Here is an 18,576-nt window from a genome sequence, read left to right as displayed (position 1 = left end):
AAGGCACCGACATTTCGACCACTCGTTTCGGTAAGAAATCCTGCAGTTCTTTTTTTTTTTTTTTCAGGGAGGTTAACTCGCGTAAACTTTGTCTGTAAAGCTAACTGACTAGCACTCTAAAGTCATAACATAGAATTGGAATGTTTGTCTCTTTATCTACCGAAGGTATACCTGTTTAAAATGTATTTATGGAAATTAAGTTAGACGACTTAGAAGCAATCTAAAATCAAGGCACTATTGTTGTTGGTTGTTGCTATGCAACATTCGCAACGACGGACATCGATAAGGCCCAATACTCATCGAGGCTAAATTAAAAAAACAAAACAAAAATATAACATAGAAAAAACAACAACAATGGCTTAATGTGGATCATTGCAAAACAGGCCATAACAAATTTAAGTGTCATTTACTTCTTATTTATTTTCTCTCATATAAAATACATAATAAATCATTTAGAATACTGACCTACTCACAATTTCTTTTGGCCTATTTTAGGCAACTTTATTTTTTTGTTGGTTTATATGAAATACATGAAATGAAATACCTGGCGTCGATGAACAGCATGTTGACACGTGTGATTCAAACCAATACAAATGTAAAGCTAGATGAGATACGTGGAGTATCTGCTTATGAAACAAGGCATTGTACTCTATCTATCTATCTATCTATCTATCTATCTATCTATCTATCTATCTATCTATCTATCTATCTATCTATCTATCTATCTATCTATCTATCTATCTATCTATCTATCTATCTATCTATCTATCTATCTATCTATCTATCTATCTATCTATCTATCTATCTATCTATCTATCTATCTATCTATCTATCTATCTATCTATCTATCTATCTATCTATCTATCTATCTATCTATGACAGAATACACAGACTTCATGTTTCCTTGTCTCTCTCCTCTTGCAGACGATGGCTGCCCATGTCTTCTCAAGTCAGGCGTACGTGATGACTGCGTACTCTGAGTTTGTACTCAGCTTGCGGCTGACCTCTCTGGGCTGCGGAATGTGAAGCCTGTCACATGAGTGTGAGGACTGTATATGACCCCTCGATTCGCATCCTCGCCACTGAAGCAGAGCAAGAGAGTGACTTTTATAATAACATACAGAACGCAGAACAAAAGAATACATCGGCCTATCATATAATTTTTGTTGTAGTAGTTGAATGGCGGGCGGCCCGGTAGTCCAGTGGTTAGCACGTCGGCTTCACAGTGCAGAGGTACCGGGTTCGATTCCAGCTCCGGCCTCCCTGTGTGGAGTTTGCATGTTCTCCCCGGGCCTGCGTGGGTTTTCTCCGGGTGCTCCGGTTTCCTCCCACATTCCAAAAACATGCATGTCAGGCTGATTGAACACTCTAAATTGTCCCTAGGTGTGAGTGTGAGTGCGGATGGTTGTTCGTTTCTGTGTGCCCTGCGATTGGCTGGCAACCGATTCAGGGTGTCCCCCGCCTACTGCCCGGAGACAGCTGGGATAGGCTCCAGCACCCCCCGCGACCCTAGTGAGGATCAAGCGGTTAGGAAGATGAATGAATGAATGAATGAATGAATGAGTTGAATGGCATCCTCATTCCCACAGCCAATGTCCTGTGTGTTTATTTCCAAGGCAACGCTGATATTCTTGAATCCAAGGTGTTAATTCAATCTAAGTAGGTACAGTAGATATATTAGACAGAGAAAGTTGGCTTACCTGTTGTGAGTCATTTGTTGCCAAGTAGCTGACTTGAGTGAGCTCTGGTGTACTGACACCTCTGACTGAAATCATGATTTCAGCATATGGAACTTCACTTTGACACTCATCATCTGCATATAAAGAGTATATTATTTCATAAAACGATTGTCCTCTAAGTATTTTAGTGATGTTGTTGTTGTAGGGAAGATTGTACCTAGTGAGGTAACCCTTAAAGTCAGTTGTTCATTTTGGGATGCCGATGAATCTGTGCAGATTAAAGCAGTGGTAAATAGTACCAAACTTTGTTATATTAAGTTTTTTTAATATAGTACACGGTTACCATTCATTGAAGAGAAAACAACTCGGGAATGGAGCAATGAACTGCAATTAGAGTAAAAAAGAAATAAAAATCACAAAGTCCTAATTATGGAGACCGAATACAGCCTAATATAAAAACTCACCCTGATCTGGACATATCACAATCGTCATCGTCATCCCCTGAAACATGTGTCAAAATATGAATGTAAAATTCTATTCAAATTTCAGATTAATTTGACAAATTTTATTTTGATCCTCATACTTACCATTTCTGCTGCATGGATTGTATTTCACACATGAATACACGACCAACACGGTCAGTGCCAAGGCCACTGCGAGGGAAAAGGTTGCCAAAACATGAATTTCTCTAAATTGCCATCCTTTCGGGGGAAAGAAAAAAGACTGTTGTACTTCAATGTTCACAAATATTTGATTTGTATATTTATAATAAGTGCTACAGTGGTATCTCACCTCCGCTTGAATCCCGTGGCTGAACATTCGCAGGCACTGTCAATGAAAATCACAGTTTGTGGTGACAAAAGGAATGTGATATGTAAATAAGTGCATTGAATGAATGACACGGTATGTAAAGTATCCATTCACCATTTTACCACTTACTATTAGTTGGAGCCACTGTGCAGGTTTGAGCACTTGTCTGGGCTGGGGAAAAAAAAAATCTATTTCAAATGAAATCTAGATTTTACGTCAGATATACGTAGTGTAGTATTTGCTACCTTTTAGAAATAGAGATACAACACGAAGTTTTTTCGTTGTGAGCTGCGGGTCATCTGTTACTTGTATGTAACAAGTATAGTTATACTTGAGATCTTGCGCAGAAACAGTGTCCAAATGTAGAGTTACGCTGCAGAAGGTGAGGCTTTGGTCCCCCAGGCAGTCCGAGTTATCAGACGCTTTGCTCCAACAGGCCCGAACGAATGCATTAGAGCAGTCGTAATGGCATTTTAATGTGAGAGATTGCCCCAATGTAACAGACTTGAACTCCAAGAGCCCCTTGGTGTCCATGCAGCACACGGTGTCTGTAAAAAGAAGGAATGATTGTTATCGGACATAATTCGACTCTGAAAAATACAATCAGTGTTACCTTTAGCTATCCATAAATGAAATAGTGCTAAATAAAAAGGAATCTCCATTGTTTGTCACATTCGATTCTGATGAGTGTTGTCTTTCAAATGCATTCAGTATGTTGCGCTCGTTTGCAACCATGTAAAAATAAACTGGCAAGCCCTCACACATCTCTACCACAGGAAGTGGTAAGACTGAACGACAATGATTTTCCATTTCTTGCAGCTGTTTCATTGGAACGGAAAGTTCAGTTGAGAATGTTTGGTTGACAAGCTCATCGTCAAAGATGATACGCCAACACTAAACCCACTCATTGATATTTAAAGGCACTAGAAGACTTTGTCAAGTTAAAAAAAAGAAGCCCAAGACGAGTGATGCAATAGATGGAGATGCGTTTTATAGCACGTCTGCAGAATGATGCTCATTCAAACAACAGGATGTGTCTGATGTTAATCTTTAAATCATAAATGTTCATGGTTGAAATTTGAACATCAGGCATCAATCTTTCTAAACGGATTGGTTTAAAAAATATATATATTTTGCATTTCTCATGTTTAGTTCACCTCATTGTCACCGCCAAATGAATAGTCCAGACCGCATGAATAATTACAAACGCAGATAAGTCCTCTTTAGCACATACTCATGCATTATGAACACCGAGAATCCGGTTACACACCACCACCGAACACCATTATCAACTTTGGCGGTCGCTTGGGAATCGCATTCCTGCGTTCGCGTTTCACTTTCAGCCACTGAGTGCTTCTCACTTTCATACATTAAACAGTCACGCAGGCTCAGACCAAACGGTTCTGACTGAACATAGCCTATTTCAGTAACTGTATGGCCTAGATTGGAAATTTGGTGACAATGCATCTGTTGTGGTTTTCAGCTGTATTGATTTTTGTGCTGTGCACCCAACCTGGACTGACGTCTGGTAAGAGCAATAACTCTTGAAAATATACTGTACATTATATATTTTTAAGCTCTTTGAGCAAGTCACAAGTTAACTCATAAGTATTTCATGTCTAATAATTTGAAGCCATTGCAGATCTCTCCTCCACCGAACTTGTTGAGTGTCCAGAGGGAACATACTTCTCCCACCAACATTGTTTGGAGTGCCCCTCGGGTCATTTGTAAGCCACCAACCAAATAAAAAGAACTATGCAGATAAATTTTTTTAATTTAAATTAAATTTTTTTAAAGTTTTTTTTTTTTTTACATGGTAAAAGATTAATGACGTATGCATGTTCCACAGCTGTCCTGGAAATGTATCTGCGGCTCAGAGATGTGACTTGGGAACATTCAATCCATATACAGGGAGGAGCAGGATTACTGACTGCAAGGTAAAGCGACCTTTACCAATATTAGAATTTCTCAATGTCATTATTTGACATTGAGAACGGGGCTCGACTGGTTAGCACGCCCGCCTCATAGTACAGAGGTCATGTGCTGGCCTTCCTGTGTGGATTTTGCATATTCTCTCTCCAGGTACTCTGGTTGACTTCCACATTCCAAAAACATGCATGTTAGGTTGATTGAACAATCTCATTGTCCGTAGGTGTGACTGTGAGTGTGAATTTTCTATGTGTGCCCTTTGATTGGTTGGCAACCAGTTCAGGGTGTACCCCGCCTACTGCCCAAAGAAAACTCCACTCACCCTACCTTTGTGATCGTGGATGGATGGATGATTTGAGCCCCCATTAATCGTAGCAATTGAAACAAAAACACACAGAAGACACATAATGAAGCAATATGCAGTGTACCTCAAGGAGCTGTTTTAGGTTCCTCGTCGTTAAACTTATATATGCTTCCTCTTTGCGGTGTCATCAGGAGGCACAGAATGAATTTTCACAGCTACGCTGATGATATGCAGTTGTATGTCTCTGTCTCCTGATGTGCCAGTCCGTTGGAAGCTCTTTTTACTTACTTTTAACTGTATCCTGGACATCAAATCCTGGATGTCAGTGAGCTTCCTCCAGTTCAACCAGGACAAACTGAAAATTTTATTCATCTGTCCTGAGACCCAGAGACAGAGATTTTCAACTAAAATACAAACACCGTCTTTAAACCCCATCGCCTCAGGTAACACTTCTAGGTGTCATTCCAGACTCTGAGCTCATTTTTATTTCATGTGTGTATTAAAAATATAACAAACACAAGTTTTTTTTATCACTTGAAGGACATAGCAAGGGTTCATTCACCCTTTTCTCCTTCTTCCCAGCACAGAGACGTGCGAATTGATTACTGCAATGCTTCGCTTTCTGGTCTTCCTAAAAAGAGCATTTCATTATCTACAATTAATACATAATTCTGCGACACGTGTCCTGACTAAGACTGGAAGACGTAAGCATACAACATCAATTAAAAAATCCGCAATGGCTGCTTGTGTGTTTCAGTATTGATTTTCAAGTATTATTACTGATTTTCGAATGTCATAATGTTCTCGGGCAGAGGTCAGCAACCTTTTACACTCAAAGAGCTACTTCAACCCGGTTTCCACGGTAAAAAACAAACAAACTCGGAGCCACAAACATGTACTGTAGAATACCAGTGGTGCTTATCTCCTCTATTATGAATGAGAGATTGTATCATGCCATGACTTCCCGTGGCATGTTGCAGCCTTGTTTTCCAGGTCTGATTACGTCTGAAGACCGTGTGGCGTGCAGGCTCTGCCCAGCAGGTTTCTCCTGCTTTCCAGCCAATGGAAGCATCTCATTATGTTCACCTGGGGAACATTCTCCCGAAGGGATTCTCCAGTGTCTAACATGTCCTATCGATTCCATTTGCACCTTTGGATTTGCGCAAAAGGTCAGAGAGATGGCTATTGTGTGTTGTTACAGTATACGCATTATTCACGTAACATAGTTTCATGTCTAACAGTGTGGGACCGGAAAAGAGCCAAACATCCATCACACAGAGTGTAATGACTGCCCCCCAGGCTTCTACTCTGGTGTGTGCGCTATCAACTGCCTACAATGTCCTGCAGGTTTGGGAAAAAACAAAACAAAATACATTGTACAATGCATATGAGTGCATGTGAGCTACAGTAGGCCACACACACACAATTAAAATGCACCTCTGACTTCGCCAGGAACTTACTGTCCAGACAGTGGGATGTCTCAGCCGCTCACATGTCCACCTGGATCAACTTCCACACTCGGCCAGACCTCATGCCATGGATGTAATGATACCTCCTCAATGTGCCGGGGAGTCATGCCACCCCTGCGGAGGCTGTCAGACCAAAGGTCAAGTCAACCCACTGCATGTGTACCAGGCACATACAAACACCCACAGGAGGCTTCACTCTGTATTGTATGTCCAGTAGGTAAGTGTTCATCACTTTCCTAGCATAAGATTCTAATGTTCATGTCTGTAATGCAAGAAAGTATGACTATTTTTTCTTTCAACACAGGTCATTACTGTGAAGAAGGTATAGCTATACCTTGTCCTGCAGGTAGCTATGGACCCAAAGAAGGTCTTCAGAGGCTGACAGACTGCATAATTTGTCCTGCAGGTAGCAGACTAATTTGACTATTGATGATTAATGATGAAGGTACTGACCTGAGGCAAGTGTAATTATATGTCAACTCAAATTATGGATTGCCACAAAACATTTCGGAGCTGTTTAGCATTGTTAAAAGATGAAGTGTACATTTGAGGTGCAAATTCAAAATACAGGAATACTTACACAATATCATGCCGGTTTTCAGTCTTGACAGTGACCTGAATACGTGCTCTTTGTGTCGTGGTCAAAATCCTCTCCGTGTTCTCTGGAGAATCACAGCTGGAAATGACACAAAACGCTAAATTTTATTGTATTGTAAATACAGTAGGTAAATTGGACATGACTGACCTAGCACCTACCTAACCTTAAAACAACATCATTGCAATAACAATATATTTTGATGCTCACAAACTTAATTAGGAAATAGGCACCACAGTGGACGAGTGGTTATAGCATGTTTCCCCTCACGGTCAAATGATTCTGGATTTGAATCTTGGCTCAGGCCTTCTCGTGTGAATATGGCATGTTCTTTCCATGCTTGCATGGGTTTTCTCTGTGTAGCTTGACTGCCTCATAAACCCAAAATATGCACTTTAGGTAAATTGAAGACACAAAATAGTCCATGTGGGTGAATGTGTTTGTGCAAGACCGGTTGTCTACATGCCAAAGTTAGCTAGAAAAGACTTTACGTCAACCATGACCCTAACAAGTGTCAACAGTCTAGAAAATCAAGTATTATTTTGGTGTGAAAAACCCACAAAATATTTTGTGGATGCATTCAAAGTCCCTTAATATTAAGAAAGAAATCGTCTCATCCATTCATTATTTTATCCAATCACGTTGTTACTTGCAGTACAAGTACATCTTCTGTCCTCTTAAAAGCGTTCTTTCTTATCCGCAAACACTTGTCTCAAGGGTTTTACTGTCTGGAAGGGACTTCAGCTCGACCCTCTCCTCAGTTCTTGTGCCCACTGGGTTTCTATTGTGAGGAGGGCACCGCCACCTCTCACGGGTCACCTTGCCCTGCTGGGACAGCAGGAGAACAAGTGGGTCAGACAAGTAGGACAGCTTGCAAAAGATGTAGCGAAGGACGATTCTGTCCTACAGGTAAGGTCAGCGAAATGAGTGACCACAGTCGCAGGAGAAATTCACAAAATAAAACAGCCGTGTAATTAAAATCTACCCTTGTGTAGGAGGAGAAGTAATTTTCTGGCTTTTAACGCTCCAGTGGGATGATGCACGTTTGTATTGACAGGTTCCTCAGCTCCTGGCTTGCCTTGCGCTCGAGGAAGATTCTGTCCTGCTGGCACACTGGAGGAAGTCACGTGTCCCAGAGGCACCTTCACTCCTCATCAAGGAGCGATAAGTTAGTTTATATGCCATAGTCTAACGGATAAATCATTAAATACCGGTACCTTTTAACATACACAGACATGAATTCCTTAAACAGGAAGCTCGTGTTACCCCTTTAAGAAAGCGTTGCAGTTTTTGAGACGTCAGCCCAGTTATTACATAAAAATGAATATGGGTAGTCCATATATATCTATATCTATATATATAACTATTTACATGATGAATCATGAGGTAAATCTGAATTGTGACAGATGGACACAAAGAGGGCAGATAAAGATTTACCTTGTACAGAAAAAATGACATACTAGGAATGATATGGAAAAAATAAGAGCAAAGAATTCATTAGAATGAAATAAGTTAGATAAACTGAGTAAAACTTGATGGACCATTCTCATCTACCTTTTTCCTGCCAATATAAGCATGAATAAATCTGACAACACCAACGGTATAGCCACTGCTCATGCGTATATCCACTGAAAATGTGCTATCCTCCTCCAGGTTTGAAGGACTGTCTCAAATGCCCGGCCGGTTTCTATTGCCCCGAGGGTACAAGTGACCCCGTGCCGTGTCTGCCGGGCTCCTTTAACCCCTTGGAGGGTCAGGACGAGTTGGCCGACTGCAGAGAGTGCCATGGGGGCAAGGCCTGCACTCAGGTGGCTCTGACGGCACCAGATGTGGACTGCATGCACGGGTGACGAGCCTCCGCATATATACAAATGAAAATCTCATCCTAGAATATATCGCAAGGCATCCTTACTCATTCCATGGACACCTGTTGTGTGTCATATATAAAGACGATTGAACTGAAACTGTATTTTATCTCTTGTAATTGTTCCTCCAAATTGCAGCCATAGCAATTTAAAAATTTCATTCTACTACATTGTGATGTCCGTTTGAATTGTTCAGCCCTATTCCGTGGCAAACAACAACCCTAATAATGAGCACCATTGTATCCCGCCAGTGGGATACGTTTCCACTATAACATCTCCTATGAAAGGAAAATAATGGATTCATTTCACACTTGGCCCTGGTATGTATCTAAATCATTTATTCAGCTTGAGTAGATTTCGCAAAACATTTCTTGCAAGGTACTAAGGCAGTTACAAAGGAAACAGTTTCAATTTTATTGGAATATGCGGGATGCCTTAACGATAGCAAATGGACATAAGCCATAAACGACATATTGGAAAGTGTCCAGTAGGGCTCACTAAAACTGATGGAGATTTTCATACAACCCTGATACTGAATCTCATAAATTCTCTTCAGATATGTATTACAACCATTTGTTTACAGTCTCTATGATTTCCGTTTGTTTGTTTTAATTGGAATAGGTTCGTGTGTCCTCCTGGTTCATCTAAACCCAATGCCCCAACCAACGCGTGTCCTCCAGGGACACTGAGCAACCGCACGGACCTCACAGATCGTTCGCAATGTCAGCAGTGTCCGGCCCGATACGCTTGTCTTCGAGGTTCATTGCTCCTGTTTAATGAAGGGGGAAAAAATGATTGACAAGCATGTTAATATGGTTACATTTGGCTTCTTTTGATGATTCACAATGACCAATAACCACTGTTTTATACTTGTAGGACATTTCGGATATATGAGTTGCCTTTATTCATTGAAAAAAAAAACCTCATTTGTGTTAGTTCATTCTCAATATTCTTGATCCCTCACATTGGTTCTTAGGAACAGGTGGTATCCACAGGCCACCTCTCTCCTGTTCTGTCGGCCATTATTGTCCACCCGGTACCAAGTTCCCAACCCAGTACAAATGTCCGGTGGGCACTTGGAGTGGTCAGAGTGGATTAGAAGCCGAGATTGAATGCCAGCCGTGCCCACAGGGCTGGTACTGTTTGGTGGGATCAGGAGCGCCATCGGGCCGATGCAGCTCAGGGCACTACTGTCCAGAAGGTATACACAGAAGTGCAAGATGTCATTATATTGGGTTGAAGCTGTCAATGTAAAATAGGAAATCATGAGGCATATACCTCTGTTGATTCTGCATCCTCAGGGACCGCATATGGTTCCCAGTTTCCTTGCCCGGCAGGTACATACAGCATCCACATGGGCAACAGGCAGAAAAAAGATTGCCTGCCTTGCCCTGAAGGCTCATTCTGTCTCGAAGGCACCTCCAAACCTGCACCCTGCCCCATGTAAGCACTGACTCTATATCAAATATCCAAGAGATTTGCGAGAGTTGTATATTTACACTACCATCCCGCTTTTCTCCAGCTCAACATTTCGCCGTGTGAAAGGAGGTCAGACACTGGAGGACTGCTCTACTTGCCCCGCCGGTTATTTCTGCTCCCACTCAGCCACCGTTAACCCCAAAGTGTGCGGAGCCGGCAGCTACTCTGTAAGGGCCTATATCGCCCACCATCTATTGTGACTGGACTACTGATCAGTCAGAATCAGATAATGTTTGTAGTCTCATCCTGATGGTGCTATTTTTATTTATTTATTTAAAATATCTTTTCAGCCCCCACAGTGATACGACTCATATTAGTCATCTCCTATCTGTTGAGGAGAGGAACACATTTTATTATACAGCCAAACCTCGACAATCCACTCTGGCTGACTCGTCCAAGTTCTAAATTTAAAACTTTTTTTCCCCCATAGATTATTTGTTCCAAAGTTCATACGGTCGCCCCCATGAAATCTTTATTAATTGTGCAGGCAGGTTTAAAAAAAATAAATAAAAAAGACATTCTGTCTTTTTCGGATTATACGTCGCTCCGGATTATGAATCGCACCAGCCAAAAAAATGCATAATTAAGAAAGAAAAACATATACAAGTCACACTGGAGTATAAATCACATTTTTGGGGAATTTTTTTGTTAAAATCCAACACCCAAAACATACATGTCATCTTGAAAGGCAATTTAAAATAAAAATAAAACTAGTGAACATCAGGCTGAATAAGTGTACGATATGCTAACGTTATTAGCATATCGTTATTAGCCCGTGTCGAAAGTATCAACACAGGCCGAGAGCACCCTCTTGCGGTTTAATGTGAAAATAACATGTGATGTGTACAATGAGTTAACCATTTCACATAAGTTGCTCCAGAGTATAAGTCACACCCCCGGCCAAACTATGAAAAAAAAACTGACTTATACTCCGGAAAATACGGTAATATGTTCTATACTTAGCTGGTAAGAGTTAGATTGTTACATGAATCACTCAAGTGAATTCTCCGCAAATATCAATGAAGCGCTGCTCCAGTGTGATCTGCCTTTTTCAAAATTTTGAAAACATTGAACATGTATCTAATACAACTGTGGTCTGGAAGCTCAGTTCATGCTCATTCAACGTTCAGATCATAAAAACGTGACAAATGTTACATCTGTTCCACTAAACAGGTGGTGACAACATCTTTTCGATCCGCGACCGGGAGTGTAACAGTCAGTTGAAGCCCAAAATCGCCAAATTCTCGAAAGGATATCTTAACTTAAATAAGTCAGTGAGGCCAGATATGACTCTGTGTTTTGTGCATTTATCCGTGTAACTTCACAGACACATTCTGTTCACATTAACTGTCGCATTTGTTTTTGTCATGTGAACGGCGACATAAAAAGATTGGATCAATGACCCAGTGGGATATATTCCAGTCACTGGAGGCTTTACTGTAAGCACAGATTTCATGGTTAAAACATGTAGAAATGTGTAGGTGTAAGAAAGATCCTGGATCATCTTTTTTTTTGGTGCAGTTTTTGATAACGGAGACAAAAGCATGATTGTTCATCTTTTTTTTTTTAGGCCTCATTTTAAACGTGTATAAATCATTCAAATTTGTCAGCTTTTTTTGCCGACACTCAGACAGCACATATTCACATTCTGAAAAGAAATTTGGTTTCACTTACGGGATGTTTTAATTGTACTGCGGAGGTAACGCATGAGGCCAATAGCCAAAGCCTTCCCCGCGTTAAGTGGCTTTTCCTGTTTGCTGTTCATTGTCACACTTTCCCGCTCTATGCCATCTACGCTTCTGTGGTGTCGCCATATAAAAACGGAAGGAAAAAAAAAAGTCATTTTTTAGATGCTCACAAAACTGAAATCACTTCAGGTTTGCTGTCATCACAAATGATAGTTTGAACTGGCTTCGTTTGACCTTTGAGGCAAATTTTGACAGAACATTGAAGTTGAATTCCACATTGTCATCGCTGTTTCCACCGTAGTTGTTTGCTCCCAGTGTTAGATAACGTCTGATATCTTCTATTTTGCTCTCCTCCTTTTGCTTTTTAAGTTTGCATCTTGTGCTGTTCCTCCCCCATACCGGCGCATATCTTTAACTTCAACAACTTGCTGAATCTTCCTCCATAACCTTCTTGTGTGTGCGTGCGTGTGTGTAGGACGAAGGCGCTGCAGAGTGTTCTCCGTGCTTGCCGGGCCACTTCTGCAACAATGAGACCACGAGTGAGGAAGCCATGTTGAGTGTCATGGTGTGCCCCCCGGGTTTTCTGTGCTCTCAGGGCTTAGCTCGAGACCCTCGCCGCTCGGCCACCCTCTGTCCTCGTGGCTTCTACTGCCCGGGAGGAGGCATTGTGAGTTGTGGACATTCCAAGTGGACATTCCATCTTGTTATTGCTGCTTGAGACGTCTTGGCACATTATCTTGCAGGATCCCCACCCCATTCCCTGCCCCAATGGTACGTACAGTGAACAACCTGGTTTAAGTGAGGTCAGCGAGTGCGTGCCGTGTCCTGGGGGGAAGTACTGTTATTCTCAACACCCTGAGGAGCACCCCATCACCGCACCTGTAAGACTGCAGCGATCATGCGTGTTTCACTACTTCGAGCAGGGATGGGCAACTTGATTTGGACACTCTGAAGTGGCACCTTGATTCATTTTAAAGAAGAAAAAAAATACTGGCACATGGTGTTGGTTTGTTGTTTAGCAGTTTTGTGCTGTACTTGAATGGTAATTTCTGTGAAAAAAAAATCGATTTATTTTGCACTTTGCTTCAAACACTTTTGTTGTTGGGTTAAGACTAGTGGATCTTTTATACATGCATTGAGAAATTTATGACAAAAAAAATAAATTATTATTAAGAGCACTTTTTTTATACACACGTGCACATATTCTGTCCATATTGAAGATTTTTGACATCTATCTTGTTCGGAAGTGTGTGGTTCGCTAGTAGCACTGATAAAAAAAAAAAAAATTGGGGATCCCTCGATCCTTTAAGTTCCCCATCCTTGACTTAGACACAGTATGAACAAAAGTATTGGGACACCTTGCCTTCACTCCAACCGGTCATTTCTAGTTAATTCCAAAAGTGTTTGATGGGGTTTAGCTCAGGACTCACCAAATTTGTCCGCTGATACTTTTATAGATCTTACCTTGTCCACGGATGGGTTCCAATATCACACTCCCATGATTTATGTTCATATAGCGTGTTTTGTGGTTATTTTTAGCTTGTTTCACAATATAATTCTGCTTCGATATTGCAGACTGGCCTATGCCCTGATGGGCATTATTGCCCTATCGGGACTGGGTACCTGTATTCCAACCCGTGCCAAGCTGGACAATACAGGAGCACAGCGTCTGGTCACAGTGGAGAGGCTTGTGTTTCATGCCCATCCAGACACTTCTGTGACGGAGCAGGAGTGCACACACCCTCTCTCTGCCCTCAGGTGGGAATACAGACTTTTTTATAGCCTGACACAAGATTTCCAACAGTGCATGTAGCATCCGTTTATTAGTGCCAATCTATAATTGCCTTTATAGGGTTTTTACTGTCCCGAAGGATCATCCACCGCCCAAACGTGTCCCGAAGGAAGCTATGGCTCACGCTCAGCTCTCAGTGATGAGTCTGAGTGTTCCCTTTGCAGTGCCGGTTGGCACTGCGATGGTGTAGGCCTGACAAAGCCCTCTGGCATCTGCAAAGGTGGATTCTACTGCAAAGGGGGAGCCAAGTCTGCAGTATGTTGCAATGTTATAAGGTTTTTAATGAGAAATAAGGACCCGCGTTAAATCCCAATGTACAGTGCGACTGAAACTTAAGGCCTTATTTGGTTATTATTTTCAGCACCGGCTGCAGTAATAATGCTCATATATTACTTCTGGCTTGCCTTGAAACAATATGCAGAGGGAAATATTGAGTCACACTTCCACAATTATTCAATCAGTCCCCTGACTGATTGAATTTCCAAGTCGCCTGACATTCCTTAAAGTACCTCTGAAGTGAAAACAAAGTTTAAAGTTGACACGGCACACATTTTCAGTTTGTCATCCGATGTCTTAATATGTTTGGGACAATTAATGCTTTCAAAAATCTGGGAAGACTCAGACGGAGGTCACTTTTGTCTCCAAGCATGACTGTGCCCCAGTTCATAAATCATTGCAGACATTATTTGGTGGAGTTTGGTATTGAAGAGCTTGAGAACCACAACCTCAACCTCTCAATCGAATGCCTTGGGACAGCAGGTCCATCATCAATGACCTCGCAAATCTTTTTTTGGATGAATAGAGAATAATTTCCACTTGCACACTCTTAACAATAGACTATTTTTATAGCTGACCTCTATTTGCTTCCGCTTCCTGTTGGTTTGATTCACACATATTCTTCATGTTGTCCATTTGGACATCTTTTATTGTGTCCATATCTAGACTCCATTGGACGGAAAGACGGGTGGTTTGTGCCCTCCAGGAAGTTACTGTCCACCAGCTTCCTCTTCGCCTATTCCATGTCCCCCTGGCACCTTCAGCAACAGCTTTGGTCTGGGCAGACCTGAAGATTGTGTCAGCTGTCCACCAGGGTAACATTACCTGACGTTAAAAACACACACAGGCTTTAACACGTTGTGTTTCTCTCCTTGCAAGGTTGTATTGTCTCGGTTCCAACAACACCTCCCCGTCTGGCTCCTGCTCTCCTGGATATTACTGCACTGGCGGTTCAGCTTCTCCTATTCAACATGAGGCAGAGCAGGGTCACTACACACTAGAAGGAGCAGTCAGGCCAGAGCCTTGTCCTCTTGGAACTTTCCAGCCAGTATGAACAAAAACTGACGTTGTGCTGATGCAGACATAATATATTTACCTCGTTCAGGGTTGTTTTCTGTTATCCCCCAAAGCGCCGAGGTGCACAATCGTGCGTGCAATGTCAAGGAGGTCAACTGTGCAACCAGACAGGCTTATCCCTGCCATTACAGTGCCCAAAAGGATCTTACTGTCCTCCAGGATCTTCTTTTCCTCACCCCTGTCCTACAGTGAGTTGAGTACATAATGTGTACAGTGAATATATAAACTCGATACACCCCCTTCAAATGCCAGGTTTTGCGATCTAAAAACAGGAAACCAAGATAAAAGCGACCTAGTTCAACCTTAGTTTCATTGGACCGTAACAGAATCTCCCAACCATGTGGGAAAATGTGTCATATTTGAACTACTTTGTATAAGTGTTAAAAAAGAAAAAAAAATAAGGTTGACATTTTCTGCCCGCATTCCCAAAAGTATGAGTGGCGCAAACACCATAGCGTCATAGCATGAATGAACACCATAGCTACAAGTGTTATGGATGGCAGCATCCTGCTTTGGGACTTTTGCACTCATACTGTCATGTTTGCGTGCTGGTGGTGGACCCCAAAAAGCAGACAGCAGGGAGGAGCCGGGTGTATTGATAAAACACAGGAAACTAAATCCTCAACAAACAATATCCAAAGTATCAAACAAAAACCATGACTGAAGATAAAACATAACAATGACCAAAACCTGACTGAAACAACCATGACAGTAGCATACAAACAGCCACAAACAATGACCCGACAATGAGTAGTCGGCCGGGAGACCTTTTATAGCCACTAATTACCTAACGACCAACAGGTGTGCAGCTGCAGGGAAAAGCCCCACAGTGCCACCTGTTGGTCACAAAACGAAACATGACATACAAAGTGGGGGGAATTATGAGTCGTTCAAAATATCTGTTAGTGTTAGCACAAAACCTTAAGGCTTCTGATCGGAAAAGAAATGTCTGCAAGAACATCTGAGATTGAAAAGTGGTGAATCAGAGGCACTTTAAGTAATAGCAGGTGTTTCCTGACTCCAATTGAGCAGCACCATTTAGTGTTTGAATGTGATTGGTTGATTTGGAACACAGCCACATCCCATAAACCCCATCTTTCCAAAAGATGAAATAAATGTGATCGATTCGGAAAGGTCACAAAAACAAACAAATAAACCAAGAAAAAAAAGACGTGTGAACATAGAGTTTTTATATTCACTCTATGTGTACTACTGGAACAACTCATAATCATTTTATGCACATAATATGTAATGTGATATTTCAGGGGTGGTATTCCGATGAGCCCGGTGGTGAAAATGTGCAGCATTGTCGGCCATGTGAGGCAGGATGGTTTTGCAGTAAAGCCGGCCTCGCTTCCCCCGAAGGCCTCTGTGACCCTGGACATTACTGCACCTCGGCAGCCTCCACAGCCTCTCCTGTAAGACACTGATAAGATGACTCAAGCGGTTTGCATACTCATCCTACATAACTACTATCATGTGGTCTGAATGATATTCTATGACGTTAGACATTTGAATTCCTCTTTTTTTTTACTGAGTATTATATGTGGCGTGTGTGAATTATGCACAGATGATAATTGACGTGTTTGAATTGATGATGACGATACACTTTATTCCTTCAGGTTGAAGTGGACTCTGGGGGAGTGTGTCCCGCAGGCTACGTCTGCCCTCGTGGGACAAAACATCCTCAGCAACACCCCTGTCCAATTGGAACTTGGAGCAATAGAGTGGGGGCCCAAAACCTGTCATCCTGTCTGCCTTGCCCCCCTGGACTTTACTGTAACACAACTGGAATAATACAACCATCCGGGAGATGTGACACAGGTGGTGTATGCTCTTCAGCGTAAATATTATTCATACATTGTCTAAAAATCTACAACTATAATACTTAACATTATTCTATTAGTTAGCCTTTATTTGGATTATCTAAATGTTTGAAATAATAACTCATTAAATTTGAAATATACATGTTATTAGACTTCTAAAATGCCAAAATAATGATAGTAATAAAAGTTCAATTAAAAGATCTTCCCATTCTCAACAATAATCTTCTTTTTATTGTCCTATAAAGATAATTTCATGCTGGCCTCTATGTGTTATGCTTGGTTAAAGAGGTTAAAGTGACCAATAAACGTAATTTCAAATGAATGTTTTAAATCCTTAAATTCCTCTACTCTGTTTTTTTAGGGTTTTATTGTTCAGGGGGCGCAGTGTCTCCAAAGCCCTTTGATGGTTTGACGGGGGACATTTGTCCCATTGGGCACTACTGCCTCATGGGTTCAGCCTCGCCTACAACATGCCCTGATGGGACCTACACAAACACAACAGGTACTGAAGAAGTCAGGTGACGAAAGCTCTGATATAGAAATTAGATATGATTTTTTAAATTCTGTTTGAAGGTGCAGGAGCATGCAGAGATTGCCCTGCTGGGAGCTACTGTTTATCAGGAGAGGGCATTCAACCTTGCCCTTTAGGTCACTATTGTCTTGCGGGGGATGTTGAGGGCATCCTGCCCTGCCCTCCTGGGACATACAACCCTCAATTGGGGTTCAGCCAAGTGGAGCAGTGCCTCATTTGTCCAGCAGGTGAGAGCATTGTCTCATTCTTGTCATCACTTTGCTAAAACAACACTGAAAAGATGCACCCAATGTATGTCAATCTAGAAAAATACTGTGATGTTTTCCATTGAAATGCGTGTCTAATGATTGTTTGTAATTGTGATTTGTTTAAATAACTATTGTATTTTATTTTTGTAATGCTTGTTGACAGGCTTTTACTGTGAGGACTGGGGTCTCTCTCAGCCCACTGGGCCCTGCCAGGCAGGTTATTACTGCATAGCAGGTAATTCAAGTGATCACCCCATCATACTGATGAACTGGATCACAAATCTGAATTTACAAACATTTCAAAGGTGTGAACCTCCCAAATCCGGATGGAAATTACAGCACTGGAGTTGGAGGAGCATGTCCCAAGGGAAGATATTGTCCTGAGGGCACCAGTCTCCCGCTACCCTGTCCCCTTGGAACCTACTCAGATCTGTCAGAGAACAAGAATGTGGCACATTTCTTCGAGACCAAACATTTTGCATTACCAAATTTCTTTGTGTGTGCCTTCAGTCTTTCTGTGACAGATATCACTGGCTGCAACCCGTGTCCAGCAGGACAATTCTGTGCTACTGAAGGTCTGATTCGACCGTCGGGAAAATGTCAGACAGGATTTTACTGTCCAGGTGGAGACTCAGCAGCCACAGGTAGCATATAGTATTACATTTTCTGAAAGACCTTCATCAACGAAAAGCATTTTAAAAAATGTATTATTATTATTATTATTATGCTTTCCCATCAAATTGGAATTTGGAAAAAGCTCGGAAGAATAAAAATCCTCATGAAAAATCAATAGCCATGCCAAATGGATTGCAATCTTAGTCAGTCCAATTTTCCACAAAAAAAAAAAAAAAAAAAAACAAACAAGCAAACAACCACCTAAAAAAATGTCATCATTCAATATATCCATTTTCCAATCCGCTCTATCCTCACAAGGGTCGCGGTGGGTGCTGCAGCCTATTCCAGCCATCTTCGGGCAGAAGGCGTAGGACACCCTGAACCGGTTGCCA

At 41.7% G+C, this 18,576-nt stretch overlaps 2 protein-coding genes across 3 annotated transcripts in view; one reads left to right on the top strand and one right to left on the bottom strand.

Moving 5' to 3' along the window:
• si:ch211-286b4.4 (uncharacterized) overlaps window positions 1-18,576 on the top strand; it is a 71,315-nt gene that overhangs the window by 92 nt on the left and 52,647 nt on the right. Inside the window, exons 2-29 of the mRNA XM_052077375.1 lie at window positions 3,973-4,017; window positions 4,123-4,216; window positions 4,339-4,426; window positions 5,703-5,891; window positions 5,964-6,069; window positions 6,175-6,408; window positions 6,496-6,597; window positions 7,504-7,695; window positions 7,844-7,954; window positions 8,440-8,632; window positions 9,273-9,409; window positions 9,628-9,852; window positions 9,953-10,094; window positions 10,174-10,297; window positions 12,294-12,485; window positions 12,562-12,699; window positions 13,394-13,576; window positions 13,671-13,865; window positions 14,553-14,701; window positions 14,766-14,934; window positions 15,017-15,151; window positions 16,229-16,381; window positions 16,586-16,787; window positions 17,151-17,291; window positions 17,363-17,548; window positions 17,733-17,804; window positions 17,875-18,001; window positions 18,080-18,213. Of these exons, the coding sequence (XP_051933335.1) occupies window positions 6,198-6,408; window positions 6,496-6,597; window positions 7,504-7,695; window positions 7,844-7,954; window positions 8,440-8,632; window positions 9,273-9,409; window positions 9,628-9,852; window positions 9,953-10,094; window positions 10,174-10,297; window positions 12,294-12,485; window positions 12,562-12,699; window positions 13,394-13,576; window positions 13,671-13,865; window positions 14,553-14,701; window positions 14,766-14,934; window positions 15,017-15,151; window positions 16,229-16,381; window positions 16,586-16,787; window positions 17,151-17,291; window positions 17,363-17,548; window positions 17,733-17,804; window positions 17,875-18,001; window positions 18,080-18,213 (3,613 nt within the window). The 5' untranslated portion in view covers window positions 3,973-4,017; window positions 4,123-4,216; window positions 4,339-4,426; ... (1 more) ...; window positions 5,964-6,069; window positions 6,175-6,197. The remainder of the gene's footprint in view (window positions 1-3,972; window positions 4,018-4,122; window positions 4,217-4,338; window positions 4,427-5,702; window positions 5,892-5,963; window positions 6,070-6,174; window positions 6,409-6,495; window positions 6,598-7,503; window positions 7,696-7,843; window positions 7,955-8,439; window positions 8,633-9,272; window positions 9,410-9,627; window positions 9,853-9,952; window positions 10,095-10,173; window positions 10,298-12,293; window positions 12,486-12,561; window positions 12,700-13,393; window positions 13,577-13,670; window positions 13,866-14,552; window positions 14,702-14,765; window positions 14,935-15,016; window positions 15,152-16,228; window positions 16,382-16,585; window positions 16,788-17,150; window positions 17,292-17,362; window positions 17,549-17,732; window positions 17,805-17,874; window positions 18,002-18,079; window positions 18,214-18,576) is intronic.
• LOC127608388 (uncharacterized) lies at window positions 476-3,275 on the bottom strand. 2 transcript variants are annotated; one of them, XR_007964259.1, is made up of 11 exons: window positions 3,103-3,275; window positions 2,735-3,037; window positions 2,619-2,660; window positions 2,472-2,507; window positions 2,267-2,380; window positions 2,144-2,180; window positions 2,023-2,063; window positions 1,897-1,947; window positions 1,701-1,813; window positions 888-1,082; window positions 476-647 (listed from the first exon to the last, which is right to left on the bottom strand). XR_007964259.1 is itself a non-coding variant. In XM_052077376.1 (10 exons), the coding sequence occupies exons 1-10, from the start codon at window positions 3,149-3,151 to the stop codon at window positions 951-953; spliced, it is 918 nt and encodes a 305-aa protein (XP_051933336.1). In that variant the 5' UTR covers window positions 3,152-3,275; the 3' UTR covers window positions 883-950. The 2 variants fall into 2 exon arrangements, 1 of the variants encoding a protein (XP_051933336.1); XM_052077376.1 differs by lacking the exon at window positions 476-647 and having other exon boundaries at window positions 883-1,082.

Source organism: Hippocampus zosterae, chromosome 10 (genome assembly GCF_025434085.1).
Source record: "Hippocampus zosterae strain Florida chromosome 10, ASM2543408v3, whole genome shotgun sequence".
In the NCBI taxonomy this organism is placed as follows: domain Eukaryota; kingdom Metazoa; phylum Chordata; class Actinopteri; order Syngnathiformes; family Syngnathidae; genus Hippocampus; species Hippocampus zosterae.
This window is presented reverse-complemented; position numbering and strand designations above follow the sequence as displayed.

Excerpts from the sequence above, each read along its gene's own strand:
- LOC127608388 (XM_052077376.1), bottom strand. The coding sequence starts at position 3,151 with ATGGAGATTCCTTTTTATTTAGCACTATTTCATTTATGGATAGCTAAA. Across the intron at positions 3,038-3,102 it reads TCATTTATGGATAGCTAAAG|ACACCGTGTGCTGCATGGAC; the intron begins GTAACACTGATT and ends TTCTTTTTACAG. Across the intron at positions 2,661-2,734 it reads TGTATCTCTATTTCTAAAAG|CCCAGACAAGTGCTCAAACC; the intron begins GTAGCAAATACT and ends TTTTTTCCCCAG.